This window comes from Psammomys obesus, unplaced genomic scaffold (assembly GCF_907164565.1).
Source record: "Psammomys obesus unplaced genomic scaffold, mPsaObe1.curated_primary_1811, whole genome shotgun sequence".
NCBI lineage: Eukaryota > Metazoa > Chordata > Mammalia > Rodentia > Muridae > Psammomys > Psammomys obesus.
The window spans coordinates 4959754-4979290 of record NW_026596463.1 but is presented as its reverse complement, the minus strand read 5'-3'; the positions used below and the strand labels follow the sequence as shown (position 1 = coordinate 4979290).

General features: G+C 35.8%; 1 protein-coding gene across 1 annotated transcript in view; it reads left to right on the top strand.

Moving 5' to 3' along the window:
* The window catches only part of Fcho2 (FCH and mu domain containing endocytic adaptor 2), an 83255-nt gene that overhangs the window by 45625 nt on the left and 18093 nt on the right, over positions 1-19537 (top strand). The window contains exons 11-18 of the mRNA XM_055598392.1: positions 2635-2695; positions 3135-3307; positions 6597-6608; positions 6993-7017; positions 9118-9160; positions 10677-10768; positions 13029-13132; positions 16538-16667. Coding sequence (XP_055454367.1) covers positions 2635-2695; positions 3135-3307; positions 6597-6608; positions 6993-7017; positions 9118-9160; positions 10677-10768; positions 13029-13132; positions 16538-16667 — 640 coding nt within the window. The remainder of the gene's footprint in view (positions 1-2634; positions 2696-3134; positions 3308-6596; positions 6609-6992; positions 7018-9117; positions 9161-10676; positions 10769-13028; positions 13133-16537; positions 16668-19537) is intronic.

Here is a 19537-nt window from a genome sequence, read left to right as displayed (position 1 = left end):
AAAAACAATCTAAACAGTTCAGTTACTAAGCAGATTACATAGGAACCTTTTCAGATTGGCTTGTTTTCGCTCTCCACAGTTCTCAGGAGATTCTTTTAGGTTGGTTTTTTTTTTTTTTTTTTTTAAAGATTTTATTTATTTATTTATTTATTTATTTTATGCATATTAATGCTTTAAGAAGGCAGTAGAGGGTGTAGATAGTTGTGAGCCACCATGTGGTTGCTGGGAATTGAATTCAGGACCTCTGGATGAGCAGACAGTGCTCTTAACCGCTGAGCTATTTCTCCAACCCCCTCTTTTAGGTTGTTGTAGGTACGATAAATTCATTTCTTTCTGTTGCTCAGTACCAAAGTTTATTGAACTGTTTAACTTTTATGTTGTTTTTTTTTTTTTTTTTTGTCTTGTGCTGTTAGAAATATACTTTCTATGAACAAATTGTACATTTTTAATAGAAAATTATTCTCTATGATTAGTAATTTTATTTCTGAAAACTAATATTAAGATAACCACTTTTGGGGCCTGGAGAGATGGCTCAGAGGTTAGGAGCACTGGCTGTTCTTCCAGAGCTCCTGAGTTCAATTCCCAGCAACTGCATGGTGGCTCACAACCATCTATAATGAGATCTGGTGCCCTCTACTGGCCTACAGGTGTACATGCAGACAGAACATTGTATATATAACAAATAAATAAATCTTATTTAAAAAAAAAAACACTTTGGACTTTTTTATATTTATGTGTTTGTTTTTCAACCTATTCATATTTAAGTTGACTTTATTGTACATATTATATATTTGGATCAGGTATCTTTCATTTGTTTTGCCAATCCTTTTTTTCCCCAATCTCTTTAATTATGGTAGTAAATGCGTTTTTTTAAATCCATCAATTAAAAACAAGAATACATTTTATTAAAATTTTTTGAAATATTGTTTTTAGTTGAGAAAATAATCATACATACTTATAAGACATCAGTGATATTTAGTCATCAACCTCAAATGTTTTTTTTTAAGCTTCTACACATAAACCCAAGTGTGAAATAATTTGCTTTTCTGTGTGTCTGATAACTCATTTTATATAATATTCTTTATCCTATTCCATGTAGCTGCAAATGATAAGTTTTTTAATATTTATAGCTGAATGCCATTTCATTCTATATGTGTATTATATTTATTTACCCATTCGTATGCTGATGGATACCTTGGCTGATTCCATGTTCTGGCTGTTGGAAATAGTACTGCAGTAAACTTATGAGTGCAAATATCTTTAAAACAGTTCTGTTTTGAAATTTTTGGGTGCGTCATTTTTTGGAGCTTTTTAGTTGTTTTGCCGAGTTACTCTTCACTACCTTCATGCAGTTTATAAATATGTGTATTTTTTTTTTAACCGCTTCATAGTTGTTATCTGCAAATAGACCCAAAAGCAGCCTCCTAGAAAGCAGCTTTTCAGCCTTAGTATAGTTTTATTGTTGTTGTCTCAGGCTTTATTACAGTTTGTTTGAATTTGTTGGGATGTCTAGTCTGTCTTGGTCAGTAGGCCCACCTCTCTGTTTAGCTTTCTAGTTATTTGTTGAAGAGACTAAGTGGTTTGTTTGTAGTTTCTTATAGCCTGGATTTTGCTGACTTCGTTCTTATGGCGAATTGTTTTACTTCTCTGTGTTATTTAATTTGGTATTTAAATCTGTATTCTTGATCAGATTTAGATTCAAGGGGGTTTGTTTTTTCTCCTCTGGATGCACATGGTGTTTTCCTTTTTATGTTATTTTTTTTTAAATATTGATACACTGTCTTAGCTATATCATTGGCTAGCCAAGACTTTAATCTGCTTTAAAGAGGCACTATGTCTTATATTTCCATGCAGCTTCTTAAGACATTGAGAGAAGAGTTAGCTTGGCCATAGTTGTTTTTGTTTTGTTTTTTAAATTCACTTATTCATGATCTTAACAGAAATGTAGATCTAGCACATTCTGAATTGGTTTTCACTTTGGCTGTTTCTTTCTTTCTTTTTTTTTTTAAGATTTAATTTTAAATCTATAGGGGGAATATATACGTGCGTGTATATACAGGTCCCGCAGATATGGATGGAGGCTGGGGGTATCAGATACTTTTGAGTTGGAGTTACAGGAAATTGTAAGCTGCCTGATGTAGGTGTTGGGAACCAAACTGGGGTTCTCTAGCAGAATAAATAGTATGTGCTACCAAAGCATCTCTTGTACGCCACATTGGCAGTTACCCTGAATTATGAGTTGTGATTCTCCTATTGCATGTTGCAAGGTTTTCTTTGGGTTTTTGAAACATAGAGTATGATTTGAAGCTAATTAACTACAGAGATATATAATTTTCCATAGTGTTAAGAATTTTGTTATCTGTTCGTATTTGATACAGTGCCTTAGTTCCTTAGTATTTTTGATGTTTTTTCAAGAAAGGGTCTTCCTGTGCAGCTCTAGCTGTTCTGGAACTTACTATATAGACTAGGCTGACCTCAAGCTTGTGGAGATCAGCCTTCCAAGTGCTGGGATTAAAGGTGTGTGCCACTACATTTGGCTCTCAGTAATATTTTGGACTTTTAACAGTTTGTTCATCTTTACTGTCTTTGTATATTATTGTCATTATAGTAATTTTTTTTACTATTTTCCCCTAGAATATTCCTGATGTAGATGAAGAAGGTTATAGTATTAAACCAGAAGCAAATCAGAATGATATCCTTTTATGATCTGGATTTTCTTAGTAGATTACGTTTGCATATGCATAGGTATAAAAATAACATCCTTCTTAAAGCCTCTTCTGTTTTAATTAACTAATAATGTTTGAGTGTTCTCTCTGTCTGTATATCTGCATGCCAGAGGAGGACATCAGGTCCCTTTATGATCCACCATGTGGTTGCTGGGACTTGAACTCAGGACTTCTGGAAGAGCAGCCAGTGCTCTTAACTGTTGAGCCATCTCACCAGCCCCACCTCTTCCATTTTTAATTAGCTAAAATATGACTGTTCTTCATTTACATGCTTTGCTTATTAAAGTTTTATTCCTGTCCATATATAGTACTCTTAGAAGGCTCTCTCTCTCTCTTTTTTTGTACTTGGGTGGAAACTAGTTACTCAAGATAAATTAGAAACTAAATTCTTTAATTCATACTCACATACCAAAGAGAACCATTTCTACTCATCCAGTGATTCTGACTCTGAAGATGAAGAACCAAAGAGGTACCGCATAGAGATCAAGCCTGCACATCCAAATAACTTGCATCACACAATGGCTTCTTTGGATGAATTAAAAGTATCTATAGGAAATATAACTCTGTCCCCAGCAGTGTCTGTAAGTATCTAAAATAAGCCAATTTGTGCTGTACATAGAAGCCTTTTTATTTTACTTCATCTACCTATAACTGCTTGATGTTTTTTAGAAATACTACTTTTTTATTAATGTATACTTGTGTGTGGTATGTGTAGGGGGTAATACGTACATGTGCCACAGGGTATGTGTGGTAGTCAGGACAGTTTTGTGGAGTCAGTTGTCTCACTTTACATGGGTTTTGGAGATCAAACTTAGGTTGTCATGCTAACTTATATCTGTGGCTGCTACTTTTTTTTATACCTGCTGAGATATACCATATGTACTTAATTTCAAGAATAGAAAATAAGTAAAAACTAAAACATTGAGCAATAGTTACATATACTTTTTGGGAAAATATTTTGTGTTTTTTTTTTTCTGATCTATAAACTTTCTTTTTAATGTGAATTTTTCATTCAATGAAAATTTACAGCACCTTTAAATGAAGTAAAGACTCTGCCTGCAAAGCAGATATATACAGATGTGAAGATGTGAGGTTTTGTATACAAAAAATCATAACCAGGTCACAACTAGGTGTAGGAAGTGGGGAGTTGGGAGGGGGGGACAGCAGTACATCATTTTGATCAGCTAAACTTAATCTATTTTGTCCCAAGTGTATTGTATTGTATCTAGGTAGCTAGACAAAGCACTTTAAGCTGATTAGCTGGGATTTAGGGTAGGGGCGCTCTTGGGGGCTTGAGCTTTCAGGGAGTAAGAAACATAGCAGAATCTATGTTGCAATCTTAACTCAAGCAGAACATGCATTTATCATCTCTTGTTTTATTTTTTTTTCCTCTTCTTTTTTCTCTTGTTTTATTCTAAGCAGCAAGTATTGAACTATTGATTTGTTTCCTCATTTCAGACACATAGGACTGAGGACTTTAAATTAATTTCATTTTATGATCAAAATAGAGACTTGGAGGCAAAATGCTTCTGATATGCTAAAGGCTGAGTAGGTATTAACAGAGGAGCCATAGTTATGCTAAGAATTAAAGTAGGTCTCAATGTAGGGGCTATAGAGTTTAAGCTGGTTACAACAAGCTGTTAAGAGCACTTGCTATGTGAGTTCTATTCTCAGATACCACTGTAGAGGAGTAAACTGACCTTCCAAAGTTATCTTCTGGTTTCCACCCACATGTGTGCTTGCATTCATACACATAAATACCATGCCTACAATAATGATAAAATTACAAATACTACAGTAATAAATCCACCGGAGAAAGGCATGCCTTAGGATAAGAAGCATATATATGCATATTATTATTTATTAATTACACTTTATTCATTTTGTATCCCCCCATAAGCCCCTCCCTCCTCCCCTGCCGATCCCACCCTCCCTCCCCTTTCTGCATGCATGCCACTCCCCAAGTCCACTGATAGGGGAGGTCCTCCTCTCCTTCTTTCTGATCTTAGTCTATCAGTTCTCATCAAAAGTGGCTGCATTGTCCTCTACTGTGGCCTGGTAAGGCTGTTCCCCCCTCAGGGGGAAGTGATCAACGAGCAGGCCAATCAGATTATGTCAGAGGCAGTCCCTCTTCCCATTACTATGTAACCCACTTGGACACTGAACTGCCATGGGCTACACCTGTGCAGGGGTTCCAGGTCATCTCCACAAATAGTCCTTGGTTGGAGTATGAGTCTCTGGGAAGTTCCCTGTGTTCAAATTATCTTGTTCTGTTGCTCTGCTTGTGGAGTTCCCGTTCCCTCCAGCTCTTACTATTTCCCACTTCTTACATAAAATTCCATTCACTCTGCCCATCAGTTGGCCATCAGGCTCAGCATCTGCTTTGACAGTCTATACTGCAGAAGCTTTCAGAGGCCCTCTGTGGCAGGTTTCAAGGTTGTTTCCTGTTTTCTTCTGGCTTTCAGAGGCCCTCTGTAGCGGGTTCCGAGGTTGTTTCCTATTTTCGTTTTCTTCTGATGTCCATCCTCTTTGCCTTTCAGGATGGGGATTGAACATTTTAGTTAGGGTCCTCTCTTTTGCTTAGTTTGTTTAGATGTACAGCTTTTAGTGGGTTTATTCTATATTGTATGTTTATATGAGTGAGTATATACCGTGAGTGTCTTTTTGCTTCTGGGTCAACTCACTCAGGATGATCCTTTCCAGGTCCCACCTACATATTATTATTTAAAAGCTGTTTTTCACTCCTGTAATCCCAGCACTCAAGGAGGCAGAGGCAGGCGGATCTCTGTGAGTTCAGGGCTAGCCTGGTCTACAAAGCGAGTCCAGGACAGCCAGGGCTACACAGAGAAACCTTGTCTCCCAAAATCAAGAACAACAACAACAAACCCAAAAAACTGAAAGATGTTTTTCTTAGTAATTAGGTTCTCACCAGTTTATGTTACTTAATTTGCATGTGTGTTTTAATTTTAATATATTATTTTTGAGACAGGCGGATCTAGTTTATGCTAGGTAGATCAGATGGCCTTGAACTCACAGAGGTCTGCCTGTCTCTACCTTCTGACTACTAGGATTAAAAGTGTGCTACCATACCTGGCCCTAATTATACATTCTAAGTAGTATTAGAATTGTACATTCTAAGTAGTCTGTAAATACATTTGTTTCGGAGTTTTTCTCTTAGATGTGCACTCGTGTTCTTGGGTTTTAAACTATGGGTAGAACATGTGTCAAGCAAGCACAATGCCCTAGTTTTGATGCCCACTAATACAGGGAGGGGAAAGAAGGAGAAAATAATTTTTGATGGGAGAAAAAGGTTCTATAATTAAATTCTCAAGGGTATGCCTCAAAGGTTTCTGAAGTGAGGTTTTGTTGTATTATTACTATTTTAACATTGGCAAGTGTGTTGTTATAGAGAGACTTGTATATGTGAAATAGAGAATTGTGAACCATTGAGACTTTTTATTGTATAATGGCATAACTAAATAAAATACACATAAGCAAAAGCTTAGAGGAATAGATATGTATTAAAATGTTATGAACCTTGTTATAAACAGTTGAGGTCATAGGTGTTTTTAAAAGCTTTTGTGTCTCATCTCTTGTTTCTGTGTTTTTTAAAAAATGAGTATATATTAACTTTATTACCCAGAAAGCCAAAGAAAAATTTTAATAGTGAATATTTGATTTGAAAAGACGATATCTTTATATATGTTTTGTTGCCCATTTGGTTCACTGGCATAAATTCCCCAACCATATGTTTTAAGATGTATATGTTTTAAGTAGGATTTAGAAGGGAAGTGACAAATTATTGTGTGAAAAGAGAATTGAATTTTGTACTGAACAAAATTTTGTCTTTTTCTTTCCATGCACTGCCAGAGACACAGTCCAGTAAGTGTCAGATTTTATATTTTGCCTGTTGACCTTTAAAAGTCAAATTTTAAAAATCAGGAACACTTGATTTTCAGAATTCTGTTAAATTTAGATTATTAATAAGTTTTGTAGCATTTTCCTTTGAATACTGTCGTAATATTTTAGGTACATGTACTTTGCTTTCTAAATTCAATTACTACACTATAGAAATTACTATGCTTATATTTAGAGGTGCACTTATGACTAAATTTTTAATATATTTTTTATAAATACAATTTACAATTAAGTAGATATAGTAAAGACCACATAAACTAGGTTCTTATTAGTAACATTTTGCCAAATATTTTGTTACCAAGCTAAATTACATGTTTAATAATACTCACTTTTGCATTTCTGTTTTAGGTGCAGATGAATCGGAATTCATCTAGTAAGTTTGATTTAGGAATTGGTTACTTTATGGTCTGTAGAAGTATCAGGCAGTTAGTCTCAGCCTCGTGTAGCTAAGGAATTAATGCTCTTTTCATATCACAGTTTCCCTGGTAGATTAGAAAGATACTTTATGCAGAAAACAAACTGCTGTAGAATAGTACTAAGAAACATCCTTAATCTTTCATAAAGTTTAGCAAATTTTTCAGAAGTAAAGAAGGCCAGAGAATAACTCCTGATCAAGAAGAGTGAAATGAGCTGGATGGTGGTGAGCACTCCTGTAACCCCTGCACTCGAGGAGAGGCAGGCAGAGCTCTGTGAGTTTGAGGCCAGCCTGGTCTACAAATCGGCTTCTGGTAGCCAGGGCTTTCTTACATAGAAAAATTCTTTCTCAAAAATAACAGCAACAACAAAAAGAATGAAAGGGGGAAAAAAAAAGAATATTAAAATGGACTGGGGAAGCTCAGTTGTTAACATGACCCCAGCATGTCCACACTGCTTGGATTGAAACCCCAGCAGTTTATAAGAGGGGGATATGAAAATGTTTTATAAACTAGTAGTGTTTAGCTTTATTTTTTAAAAAGTCATATTACAATTGTAGTTTATTTTATAATTTTAAAATAGTTAGGATGATAACATCTTTTGCAGAATTATGAACTGAAAAATCAGACTTACTGTGAACTTTTTTTTATAATTTTGTAAATAGAATGCATAATAAGAAGAATCAGTCTTAGCTGGGCGCTATGGCGCACGCCTGTAATTCCAACACTCAGGGAGGCAGAGGCAGGTAGATCTCTGAGTTTGAGGCCATTCTGGTCTACAAAGCAAGTCCAGACAGCCAACTGAAAACAACCATTAATAATAAATACCAAAATGAAAATAAGGATTTTACCATTAAAAAGAAATGTCTGATGATAAGAGGTTGTAGAGAGAATGAGGCTAAGTGCTGCAAGATGGAAGACAGTGCAGCAAACACTTGGAAACAAAGCAAGCTTCCAGAACAAGCCAGGGGAAACCCAGGGCAGACAGGTCTGGCACAGTGTGGTGCTGCTCGGAAGTGCTACAGCGCCCGTTTGAATCCTGCAGTCATCAGCTGTAGAACATTGGAGGTGTGGAGGAAGTTCATCCTCATTGACATGACCTTTTATTCCAGTGCTCTCTTCCTTGCCCGTCACTTAGAAAGTAAGACATGACAAACACAGAAGGTAGCAGAAAAGATCAGGGCCTCCTCCAATAGGGCATCACTACTAAAGATTATGTGGTAGTCACTACTATTACCCTGAGAACTTGAAAGCCAGTTGTAGGACCAAGTACTTAAACATTGCTTCAAATTTTTCTTACTACTTTTTTTTTTGGGGGGGGGGTGTTTTTCGAGACAGGGTTTCTCTGTTTAGTCTTGGCTGTCCTAGACTCACAAGCTGGCCTCAAACTCACAGAGATCCACCTGCCTCGCTCTGCCTTCCCGAGTGCTGGGATTATGGGTATGCGCCATCATGTCTGGCCTGCTTACTTATTTTTGAGATAAAATGTCTCTGTAGTCCCAGAACCTGCTCTGTAGACCAGGCTGACTTTGAAATCATAGAAATTCGCCTGTCTTTGTCTCCTGAGTGATGGAAGCAAAGGCATGTGCCACCACCAGCCTCTTATAATTTTAAAGTCACAGTCTGTGCTTTGTTTTATAAAGTTAATGAAAGAAATTAAGAATCAGAAATTCAGCTTGTTTACTTTTTCCACAAGTGTTGATATGTATTTTTTCCATTTCAAAATTTGTAAGTTGTTGCTAGCATTAGAATATGTAAGTATACAGCTGGGACACAGAGTTAACAAAATGTAACTAAAAAGAAAAAAAAAAAAGATATTATTTTAAAATAATATAAAATAGTAATTATATGTTTTGCTTCTTAGTAATAAGAGAGCAAAGGAATATGATTATGGGCATAATTATAATTTTATTGTGTGATTTGAAATAAAATTGAATTAAATAATAAAAAAAGAATATGTAAGTATATGAGGTTAATTAAAATATCTATGAGGATCTTTTAATTAAAATATCTTTCTTCTCAGATTATTAGTTTTTCATATTTTAATTTTTTTTAATTAGGTGAAGAGTTAACAAAATCAAAGCTGTCTTCTGTACCCAATGAGTAAGTTTGCTGTTTTTTTTTTTTAATAGACTTTATTACAGCTTTTATTATTTTGAGAAATTTTAGGTTAAGATCAAAACTGGGTGAAAGATACAGAGATGGCCCTTCTGCATATTTTCTTCTCTTACATATGCCAAGCTTCCTTTTCAAAAATCTCTCACCAAATTAATACGCTTGTTATAGTCAATGAACTTGCATCTTGACACAGATCATCCAAAATACATAGACCAGAGGGGTGTACATTTTGTACATTCTGTGGGTTTGAGCAACTTTCTTGCCCCTCCCCCGCCACTCCATCCCTTTTTGATCAACTCTTAAAAGACTGGCATTGTAGTATCATAACCGGTATTTTTACTGTATGTCTGTTTATTTAGTCCTTTTTTAAAACCACTTTTAAGTTTTAAGTTTTGTTTTCTCCTTTTTTTCCCTAGAATTTTGCACTTAAGTCTTAGTCATGTTGTTTTCTGAACTGTAAAAATTTTTTTGGAGCTTTTAGATATTTTAGGGTTTTTTTTTTCACATGAAACTTCTTGTTTTGATGGTTTTCTTAAAAACCGCAGACAGCTGCGATTGGCCTTGGTAGCTTTACAGCTTCTTAACACATGCTGATTATCTTAGGTTCATACATTTCAGTTTTTATGGGAATTTTGTCATTTCTATTTTCATTTTTCCCTTCACTTTTGATTGTGACTTTATAAAACAGGGCCATATGTCATGAGCTTCAAGATGACGTTATCTCCAGATGGAAAGGCAAGAAGCCAGCTACCCATCTTGCTAGATCTTTAAACAGGAGAAGAGAAAAAAGTGTTAAACCAGTGTTCCATGAGTCTCCTCTCACTTCCCTGCCAGCAAGAGTACTTTCTCTAAGTTAATGTTTTACATGAGTGAACGTTAAGCTTAATGAAGTGAATAGTTTAAGATTATTTGGTATCTGTGAGGTTCTGAATGTTTACCATTGAAAGCATAATCTGTGGATGCCACTTAGATAGCTGCAGTAAGAGACTTTATTGTACAAGGTAGGACATGTTCACATTTGTGCATGTTGAAATATTAGATATATAATTTTAGGTCATTGTAATAATTTTGACAGAGTAAGCATATATTCTATTCAAACTTTCTTACCGATTTCACTTCATTTGAATTTTATATTCTCTACTACACTAGACTGTAGACTGTCCTCAGACTGTTTAGAATCTATTAGCTGTATCCATTGAGCAGCTCTTCAAGACTGCTGCTTTTCTTCATTTGTAAATCTGAGATTATTGTTCTTCACACTCTATTGGAGTTTAGCAAGGTATGATCAAAGGAGATTAATCCTTACCACTTTCCCAGCCAAGAAGATGTTATATTGTAAATGCTGCTTAATGCTGTTTGCTAAGTCTATTGACTAGATTTCTCAGCGTGTCCAACTGCTTAGTCACATTTATTGAACTGCTAGAATTCTGTGGAACAAAAATAAATGGTTTTTATACTAATAATAATCCTGCTAATCCTTATTCTTCAAATGGTATGCTAGGAAAGGGACCAATGATTTACTTGCTTGGGACCCCTTGTTTGGATCATCTCTTGATTCATCATCTTCAGCTTCACTTAATTCGTCATCATCAGGTAAAAAATAACAACAAACACTCAATAAAAATATATGTATATGAGAGAGCTGTCTTATTTTTGGGAAGTAGCAAGTGTACTTTTTTCTAATTGATTCCATTTGTGTATTTTGTTAAATCACCTAAAGCTTTTAAGTTTGTCATCCACTAATAGTGAGTTCACTACCATCACCAGTAAAATAACAACACACTCCAGAGCACTTAAGAATGGAAATAATTTTAATCCTCTCTTCCAGTGGCTTCTGAAAGCACTGTCTGAGGGATAGATATGCAGATACAATATTCATTTATAAACACTAGTGTTAATAAGTATTGTTACTAGTTTTCCTTATAAAGTAAATTCCAATTAGTGGAAGGAATTGATTTCACACTTTTACGAGGCTTGGCTTAAGTCTGTTTGAAATGCCATTTGGACAGGCCTCCTGATAATTCATGTATAAATGCTTCTGCTGTGGTAAGCGCATCCACAGGCTTGAAATGCTGAATCTAGTTCTGTGCTAGCTTCACTGATATGACCATATCTTTAAAATAGCTACTTACTACCACAGGCAAGTGTTGTAATCATTTAGGTTGGTGCACATTTCTTTGGAATACACTTTCAGGTGCATAGACAAGGGCAGCATGGAAAGACTGGTATCATTTGAAAAAGGCGTTAGCCTCTGAACTAAACTTGGTATCTTAGCAGCTTTTGGCTGCCTTCCTTATGCATGAACACATACTTTCATGTGATGTGCTTTCTAATGATAATTCCTTTCTGTGAGTTTGTTTTCATCCTGTAACAGCCTGTTTTTGGTTTCTTCCCACTGCTCCCTACTGCTCCCTACTGCTCCACTCCTTTATTGATGACCAAAGGACCTTTAGCCTTGTACTTTACTTCTCACGTATTTGCTTAGGCTGGCACTTAATGTGTGTGTAACTTTGCACATTTATAAATGGTGAAATTGCCAAATATATTTTTCCTACCCACTATATTTTTCAATGTTTGAATTCTAGCACAGACTTTCAAGTGGACCAAAGGTTTTGAAAATCATTCTATTTGGCAGTAATTTAAGGGACATTGAGATGACTCAGCAGGTGGTACCGTGGCTAAGCCTAATGCCCTGAGTTCCATCCTTGGAGCCCACATGGTAGAAAAGAACTGATTCCCACAAGTTGTCTTCTGACCTCCCTGCACATACTCACTGCCTTAATCAATGTTCTATTGCTGTGAATAGACACCATAACCACGACAACTGTAACAAAGGAAAACATTTAATTTAGGCTGACTACGGTTTCAGGTTTCAGGTTTAGTCCATTATCGTCATGGTAAAAAGCATGACAGTGTGCAGGCAGACATGGTTGCTGGAGCCAGGAGTCCTGCATCTTGATCCACAGGCAGCAGAAGGAGACTGTGTGCCACACTGGACATAGCTTGAGCATAGGAGACCTCAAAGTCCACCCTACAGTGACACTCTTCCTCCAACAAGTGCTTCTCCCTGTGGGCCAAGCATTAAAGCACATAAGTCTATGGGGGGGTGGTATTCCACACTCACAAACTCAAAACTAAAGTAATAGTTTTATAAAGATAATTTAAATATTTACCTCTATAATTCATTCCTGCTTCAGTTATATTAATAGATATATTTGACTTTTGAATATCATGATAAAGGTATTTAAGTACTTAGTACTGATTTTTAAAATTATTATATGTTGCAAATGGCATTGACAGCACTAAATACAGGATTTAAGAAGAATTAAGGTATTATGAACATTTAAAAATGAATTGGGGTAATATTTTTAGCAAATTAATGAAGTCTAATGCTTTTAATTGTTACAGTGTGGTTCTTAAGTCAGATTACAATGTAATAAGGTTAAGTATGCTATTTGTCATATTATCCTTAAGGCTCAGCTGCAAAACCCTTATCTCACATTAATCTCTGTGAATTAGATGTGTTGATAGTAAACCAACAACCTTTGAATTTGAATTAGTTCATTTTTTTCAACTGACCTACCGGATTTAATTTTATGTATGCATATATAACTGAATTCCTGTGTATCAGTTTTGTTAGAAGGTTTAATGATTGTTTTCAGGACTATTGTGAATATTAGAAGTAGCTTTGATAAAAAGATTTGATGGATAGATTTTTCAGTATTCAAATACCCTTAGTTATATTAACACTATTGGAAAATGATCTTTGAATCCTAAAAGTTTTTTTTTGTCTTTATGTAAGGATTCCTACATACTAATGATTTTCTTCAAATTCTCTTTTGTCTCCCATCAGCCAGACCCACAACTCCCCTTTCTATAGGCACCATTGTTCCACCTCCAAGGCCTGCTTCCAGACCAAAGCTCACTTCAGGCAAACTGAGCGGGATTAATGAAATAGTATGTACTCAAGATTTTTTTTTTTTAATTATGTAACTATTTTTGTTTTTTTTACTTGTTTTTGAGACAGGGTCTCATGGTGTTGCCCTGGGTGCTCTGGAACTGACCATGTTGACTAGGCTGGCCTCAAACTCCCAAAGATTTACCTGCCTCTGCCTCCCAAGTGTTGAGATTAAAGGTGTTTGTCACCACCATAAAGGTGGTTCCTGTGATTTAAAATACAGTTATTTTTCTATATGTTCCTGCATGGTTAAATGCTTTCTTCTAAAGTCCTTAAAAATAGGAAGTTTTCCAGTCATAATTCTCTCTCACATATAATCTCAAAATCATACTAGCAAAGAAACAAACTGCCTAAGAGAACAGAGATTTCCTTTTAAAAAATTGGTGTATTACACAAGTCAGTGTCCATTGACTCAAAATAAGCAAGTTCATGTAATTCTGCCTTAAGCTTAATATTTAAGGAAGAAAGTGTGATATGTTTTAGGCCTTACTTTTAGATTCCTAAGGGGCACCTGTCTAGCTTTGTTTTATATATAGACTGGAGTCCACAGCAGTTACCTGATAGAAAAGCACAAAAGAATAAGAAGCACTGGTTTTCAAAAGTTATTAATAACGGCAAAAACATGTGTGGTCTCTATTCAGTGGGTCCCAAGCCAGCCTTTTTGCTTCCTATGTGCTCTGTTTTATCTTTTCATGCTAATTGCTGTTTAATTACTACTGTTGTGTTTCTGAAAGCCAATCTTATTTTTTTCCCTTCTTATCTCTAGCAGTGTAATTAATCATTGTGATTGAGTATGTTAGATGAATGTATAATGTAGTCTCATCACTGTACCAGCCTCCTCTTTCCTGTCTTTCCAGCCACTCAAAACTTCATCAAACACAATATGCTCTTTATTCTTTTTGTTTGTTTGTTTTCATTTTATGGGAGGGGTTGTAAGGAGATAGGATTGAACTTTGAACATGAGCTGTATTATGCACGGTAAGCACATATACTATCATTGAACTGGTTCATGCTATTTTATACATCCATGTTTCTGGGTTTTTTTTTTTTTTTTTTTTTTAATTATACTCTGTTTGAAGTGACAGTTTTCTCTGAGGCAAAAATGATGTCTTTTTTGTTTTCTTTTGTTTGTTTGTTTAGTTTTTTTGCTTTTTAAAGACTCAGCTATTCATCTGCTGCATTTGGTCACTCCTCCAGCAGATTGTATTATTTTTTTGTTTATTCCCATATATTTGGCTTATATTCCTATTAGCATGAATGTCACATTGTGTACCCTTAGTTTCTGTAGCCTTAGTATCTTGGTATCTTTACTGCATTATATGTTACCAATTTCCTGTCCACAGTAGTTTGCATAAAGCCTGTGACACGGTACATAGATAGGAAATACACTTTGGATGGAGGGTTGTATATGGAAATGGCAGCTAAAAGCAAGAGAGAAATCACTTAAAAAAGAGACATTTAAAAAAAAAAAGAGACATTTTCCCTCTTCCATTAAGTGTTGTAAAATGTACTATAAAAATGCAACCACATCATAGTACTCATGAGGTCATCTTGCTATTGGAGAAATTTCCCCAAAGTAGTTGAACTGAAGACCTTTCCAAGCTTGTAAGTGTCAGACAGTATCTGCATTTCTGTGCATAAATACACAGCCATGTGTTTTGTCTTTTGCTATGTTTTTTCAACCTATTAGTCATAGTGGTTGTTGAGTTATTAGAAAGCTATACTCAAGGAAAAATATGTTTAAAAATAATTATGAGTAAGGGAGGGTTCCAAATTGTAAATGGTGATGACTTATTTTTATGCCTATAAGTTTTTGTTACTATAACAAAGATTTAAGTATCAACAAAATGTTTTTTATTTTTAATGTCTTGTAGGTGAGAACAGTATTTTGTTGTCACTTCTATAAGCAGGAAAAGGCTATTTTTGATTAAGCTAAGTAAGCCTTTAGGAAGTATTGCTAGTATCTTATTGGAACAATTGATTTGGAAGGAAAAGGGCCATTTACCAATATAAATAGATAGAAGAGTTGGAGATATTCTTTTCCTGTTTGTTTTTATATATTACTTTCTAGTTACCTTTTTCTAAATGCAAAAAACAACAGAATTAAGAGTTTTCTCCAACTTTTGTTTGGTGTAAGTCTTCTAATAAGGAAGCATTACAAGAATTGCAAAGGAAAATGTGAACAGATTTGTAAACACAAAGGGCAAATAGCATTTAAGGAGGAAAATATTTGCAACACATAATATTAAGGGTTAGTAAAAGTTGAAGTAGTCATAAGACTTTTCAAAGCTATTCAAAAAATGAAAATACAGGGGCTCTGGAGACTTGGCTCAGTGGTTTAAAACACTTGCTGCACTTGCAGAGGCCCAAAAATTGGGCTTTTAGCACCTACTTTGAGCAACTTAAAACCACCTGTAACTTTAGCCCAGGGGATTCAATGCCCTCTATACAATAAAGCTTAAAAAAAAAAAATAAAAGTATACCTTTTAAAAATTATATTAACTAGAACATTTAAAAATTGTTACTCCTTATTCTGTGACTCCTCTGTTATTGCTGACAGGTATCGGGGTTGGGGCTTTTGTAGATCTGCCAGCAGTGTAAATAAGACAGGGAGACTTTTACACAACTAAAGCCTGGGCATTAGCTGGGCACGTGGCTATCATCTAGACTTGACCCGACTCTTCTACCTGCTACCCGTCTACACATGCTACCCGTCATGTGGCTAGCTCTTTTGTTCATGCAGGCTCTGTTCCCTCTCATGTCCGCCTCCAAAACTCCCACTTATGCTTTCTTCTCCCAGAGTCCTTCTCTCTCCCGGAAGGTCCACCCTCCTTTTTCTGTTCTAGTTATTGACCATCCGCTCTTTATTATGTCCAATCAGCATCAAGGCAATACTTGATACATCTGTTTGGTTGTGTAAGGCATTGAGGGCTGTTACAAATAGGAGGCTGGTGATAGGCTGGAGAAATGACAATACCAAAATCCTGCCAGCATGTAGCACTCCGCTACTACGGAATTAACAGTTGAAAATACAGAGACATTTCTTAACACTGTTTGAAGGAAATTATCCCGATAGACAGGATACAGAGAACTGATCTCATGTATATAGTGAACATACCTTTTTAGGAAGTATATAAAAAACTTGTATTTTCACTTCTGAGTACCATAGTAAGTATACTTTTAAAAATACAGAGAATATTTTATCATAAAACCTTTTTGATAGCATTGTTTTAAAATAGTCTTCACGTTTTATTGTATTCTTGGAAGTGATTTGACATAACATCTAATATTTAATTAAAAGAAACTTATGGTAAAGTTGTTTGGTTTGTTACGACTTAAAATTTTTTTCTCTGACAAGGAAAGACTTGCTTTAGCATTTTGATAAATAGCTTTTTGTTTTTAAGCCCAGGCCATTCAGCCCACCTGTAACTTCTAACACCAGCCCACCGCCTACTGCTCCGTTGGCCCGGGCAGAGAGTAGTTCTTCTATCTCTTCCTCTGCTTCATTGAGTGCTGCCAATACTCCAACAGTAGGTAAGTGGCTATTTTGATTATGAAAGTTACCATACAAATAACAGTTGGGGTTACACTTATACTCGTTTAAATATACATACACACATATTTTCATTTTATTGAAGCAGGTCTTTCTACATAGCCCTGGATGGTCTGGAACTCAGAGCTCTGCTTGCCTCTGCCGGTATTAAAGGCATGTGCCACCACACCTAGTACCACATAAAGTGTCTTCAGGGCCTTTTTTTTTTCCCTTAAGTTTTGTTCATGAAGACTAATGTCAGCTCTTCCACTGAGTAGATGGTCTTGAATAATCCATTTAAGAAAAATGCTTAGTCCAACCTAATGAAGCCTATGTCCTTTGCACACTGATAGAAACCCTGCCAGCACATGAGTAGTCTATATTTATGGACCCCACTCTAGTAGTTTGAACAGATGCATCAGAGCTCACTCTGATGTGTGTCACTCCAGTACAGCTGGTGGTGAACCATCTTACTTTAAGACATTTGGTAAGGAAAAAGGACACGGACTCACACACACACATACACACACCCTTTTTCTCTTTTCCTGCAGTGAGAAGTGAAGAATTTAACATCAGAAATTTTGTTTTTCTGGACATCTACTTGACACTTGTGAAACTGACATTTTATTTTCTAGACTAGGAGTAATTAACTGTTATTGAAAATTATTAGGTCAGCCTATGAACTGCTGGTTAGTATAAATTGTTAAGAAAGTAATGTACAATGCAGTCAGTTCTACTGTGAATTGACAGTTGCATTCTTAAGAAAGTTTGTTTTGGGGGCAGAAGAGATAGTTCAATGGTTAAGCATGCCTACTACTATTGTAGAGGACTCAGGCTTGATTCCCAGCATAAATACGGCCGCTCGCAACTGCCTGCAAGCTCCATTTCTGGAGAATCATGACAGGTTAATGTACCAATGTTAATGCACATACATATACTAGACATAAAAAAAGGAAAACGAAGGTTGTATTTGAAAATAATTTTATTGACCCCTTGTTCAGATGTAGCCAGTAGGCAGCTTAGTCTCCATGTGGGGTTCTGAGTAAGGGGAGCAGGGGCTGCCTCTGTCATGAACTTGGTTGCCTGCTCTTTTTGCCAGGCCACAGAGGAAGAGGATCCAGGCAGTCCAGATGAGACTTGATAAGCTAGGAACAGAAGGCAGGGGAGGAGAACTCCCCTTTCAGTGGACTAGGAGCAGTGGAAAGGGGGAAGAGGGAGGCAGGGTTGGGACTGGGAGGAGTTGAAAAGGGGGCCTATGATTGGGATATAAAATGGATAAATTGTGAAAAATAAATAGTTTTATTGAAACATTTTACTCAACAAAAGAATCTTGTGTGCTTGTGAATTGTTTATAGAAATTTAACCACAAATATTAAAAAGTTATTAGGTTTTAAATATATTTATGTAATCTAAACCTTAACAAACAAAGTCAATTTTTTTACTGCATCTAGATTTTGCTCAAGGATTTTTTTTTTTTTTTTTTTTTTTTTTTGGCATCGTCTCCTTTACTCAGGCTTCTTAAAAGTTCTATTAGTTTTCTAACTCATTGTCACTGTGAAAACAAACACAAAATTGCTGAAGCACAACAGCCGTATTTCAGGTACAACCATTTCTATTCCAGTTATAGCTGCCCTTCTTGCTGCTGCTAGTCTTGGTCCTACAAGCATCTGTGTCACCTGGGCCTTAATAGGAATGTAGACATTTAAAGTCAGATACTCAGGACTGGGGGCCCAGGGTTTTACATGCTTTCCAGGTGATTGTGATACATGCTGTTTGTGAATGACCTATAGTTAAGCTATTTTACTTAAACCCAATTTAATTTGTCAAAGCTGACTTGTAAGGAATGCATCTGTTTGGTATGATGATTGTAAAAAACAGCATGACTAGTATAGGCTAGAAGGAAATGTGAGTGGTTTGAGTTCTAAATGTTCAAACCAGATACTACCATCTTCTTTTCCATGGTATTTTCTCATTTTAAATTGATAGAGAGTATAACTAATAAGTATTGTAATGAACAGCCTTATTTTTGTTTGGGCATGTGGTTTTCTTAATTATATTTTCACAAAATTTATGCTTTAGTCATAACAATAGCTTGATTGGCTCTACTAGAAATTCAGCAGGTAGCTTGAATAAGCAGAATAAGCTCTAGCTGTTTCATTGCATATGGGGGTGTCTGGCTTTTTGACGTCTACGCGCTACTGTGACTTATAACCATGTGGGGCTACATTCTCATCCACCCTGGAATACATACAGTCCATTAGATAGGCCTGTTTCACAAGGGGTTTTTGTGTGTGATGGAAATGCTAGGCTGATTTTGATTGAGCTACTATGAATTTGTTTATTGTTTCAGTCCCTAATGTTGACAGCAGGAGATCCAGTAGCATATGACAGAGATGAGGCAGGCAAGGCAGATGGATACCAAATTTTTGCACCAGAGGGTCTTCAGTCTGCCTGAAAAGTTCTCTCTTTGTTGTGATTATTCAGTTCTGTTTAGATTTGTTGTTGACTTTTTTGTTTCTTGAAAATGTTTTCTTTTCCTGCAATATTTTATCTTATTTAAATGTGATAGAAGATGATAATTTGATTGGGACACTCTGTGAAATTGAAAAGCACTGTGAGACATCACCAGGTATTGTATCAGAAGCAAATATATGTGTGACTAATGCTCCTAAGGCTGTCTAAAATATTTCACCTATTTTTTTCTCCTTTTCCAGCAATGTATGGTATGTCTGCAGTCGAGAATAACCCTAAGATTAACTATCTCAATTTTGTGCTAATTATGTCCAGTCACTGTACAAGACCAGATCTCTAGTTATAAAAATGCACACTGATTTTTGCACTTTCTTCCAGCATGCTTAAGCATTAAAAATCA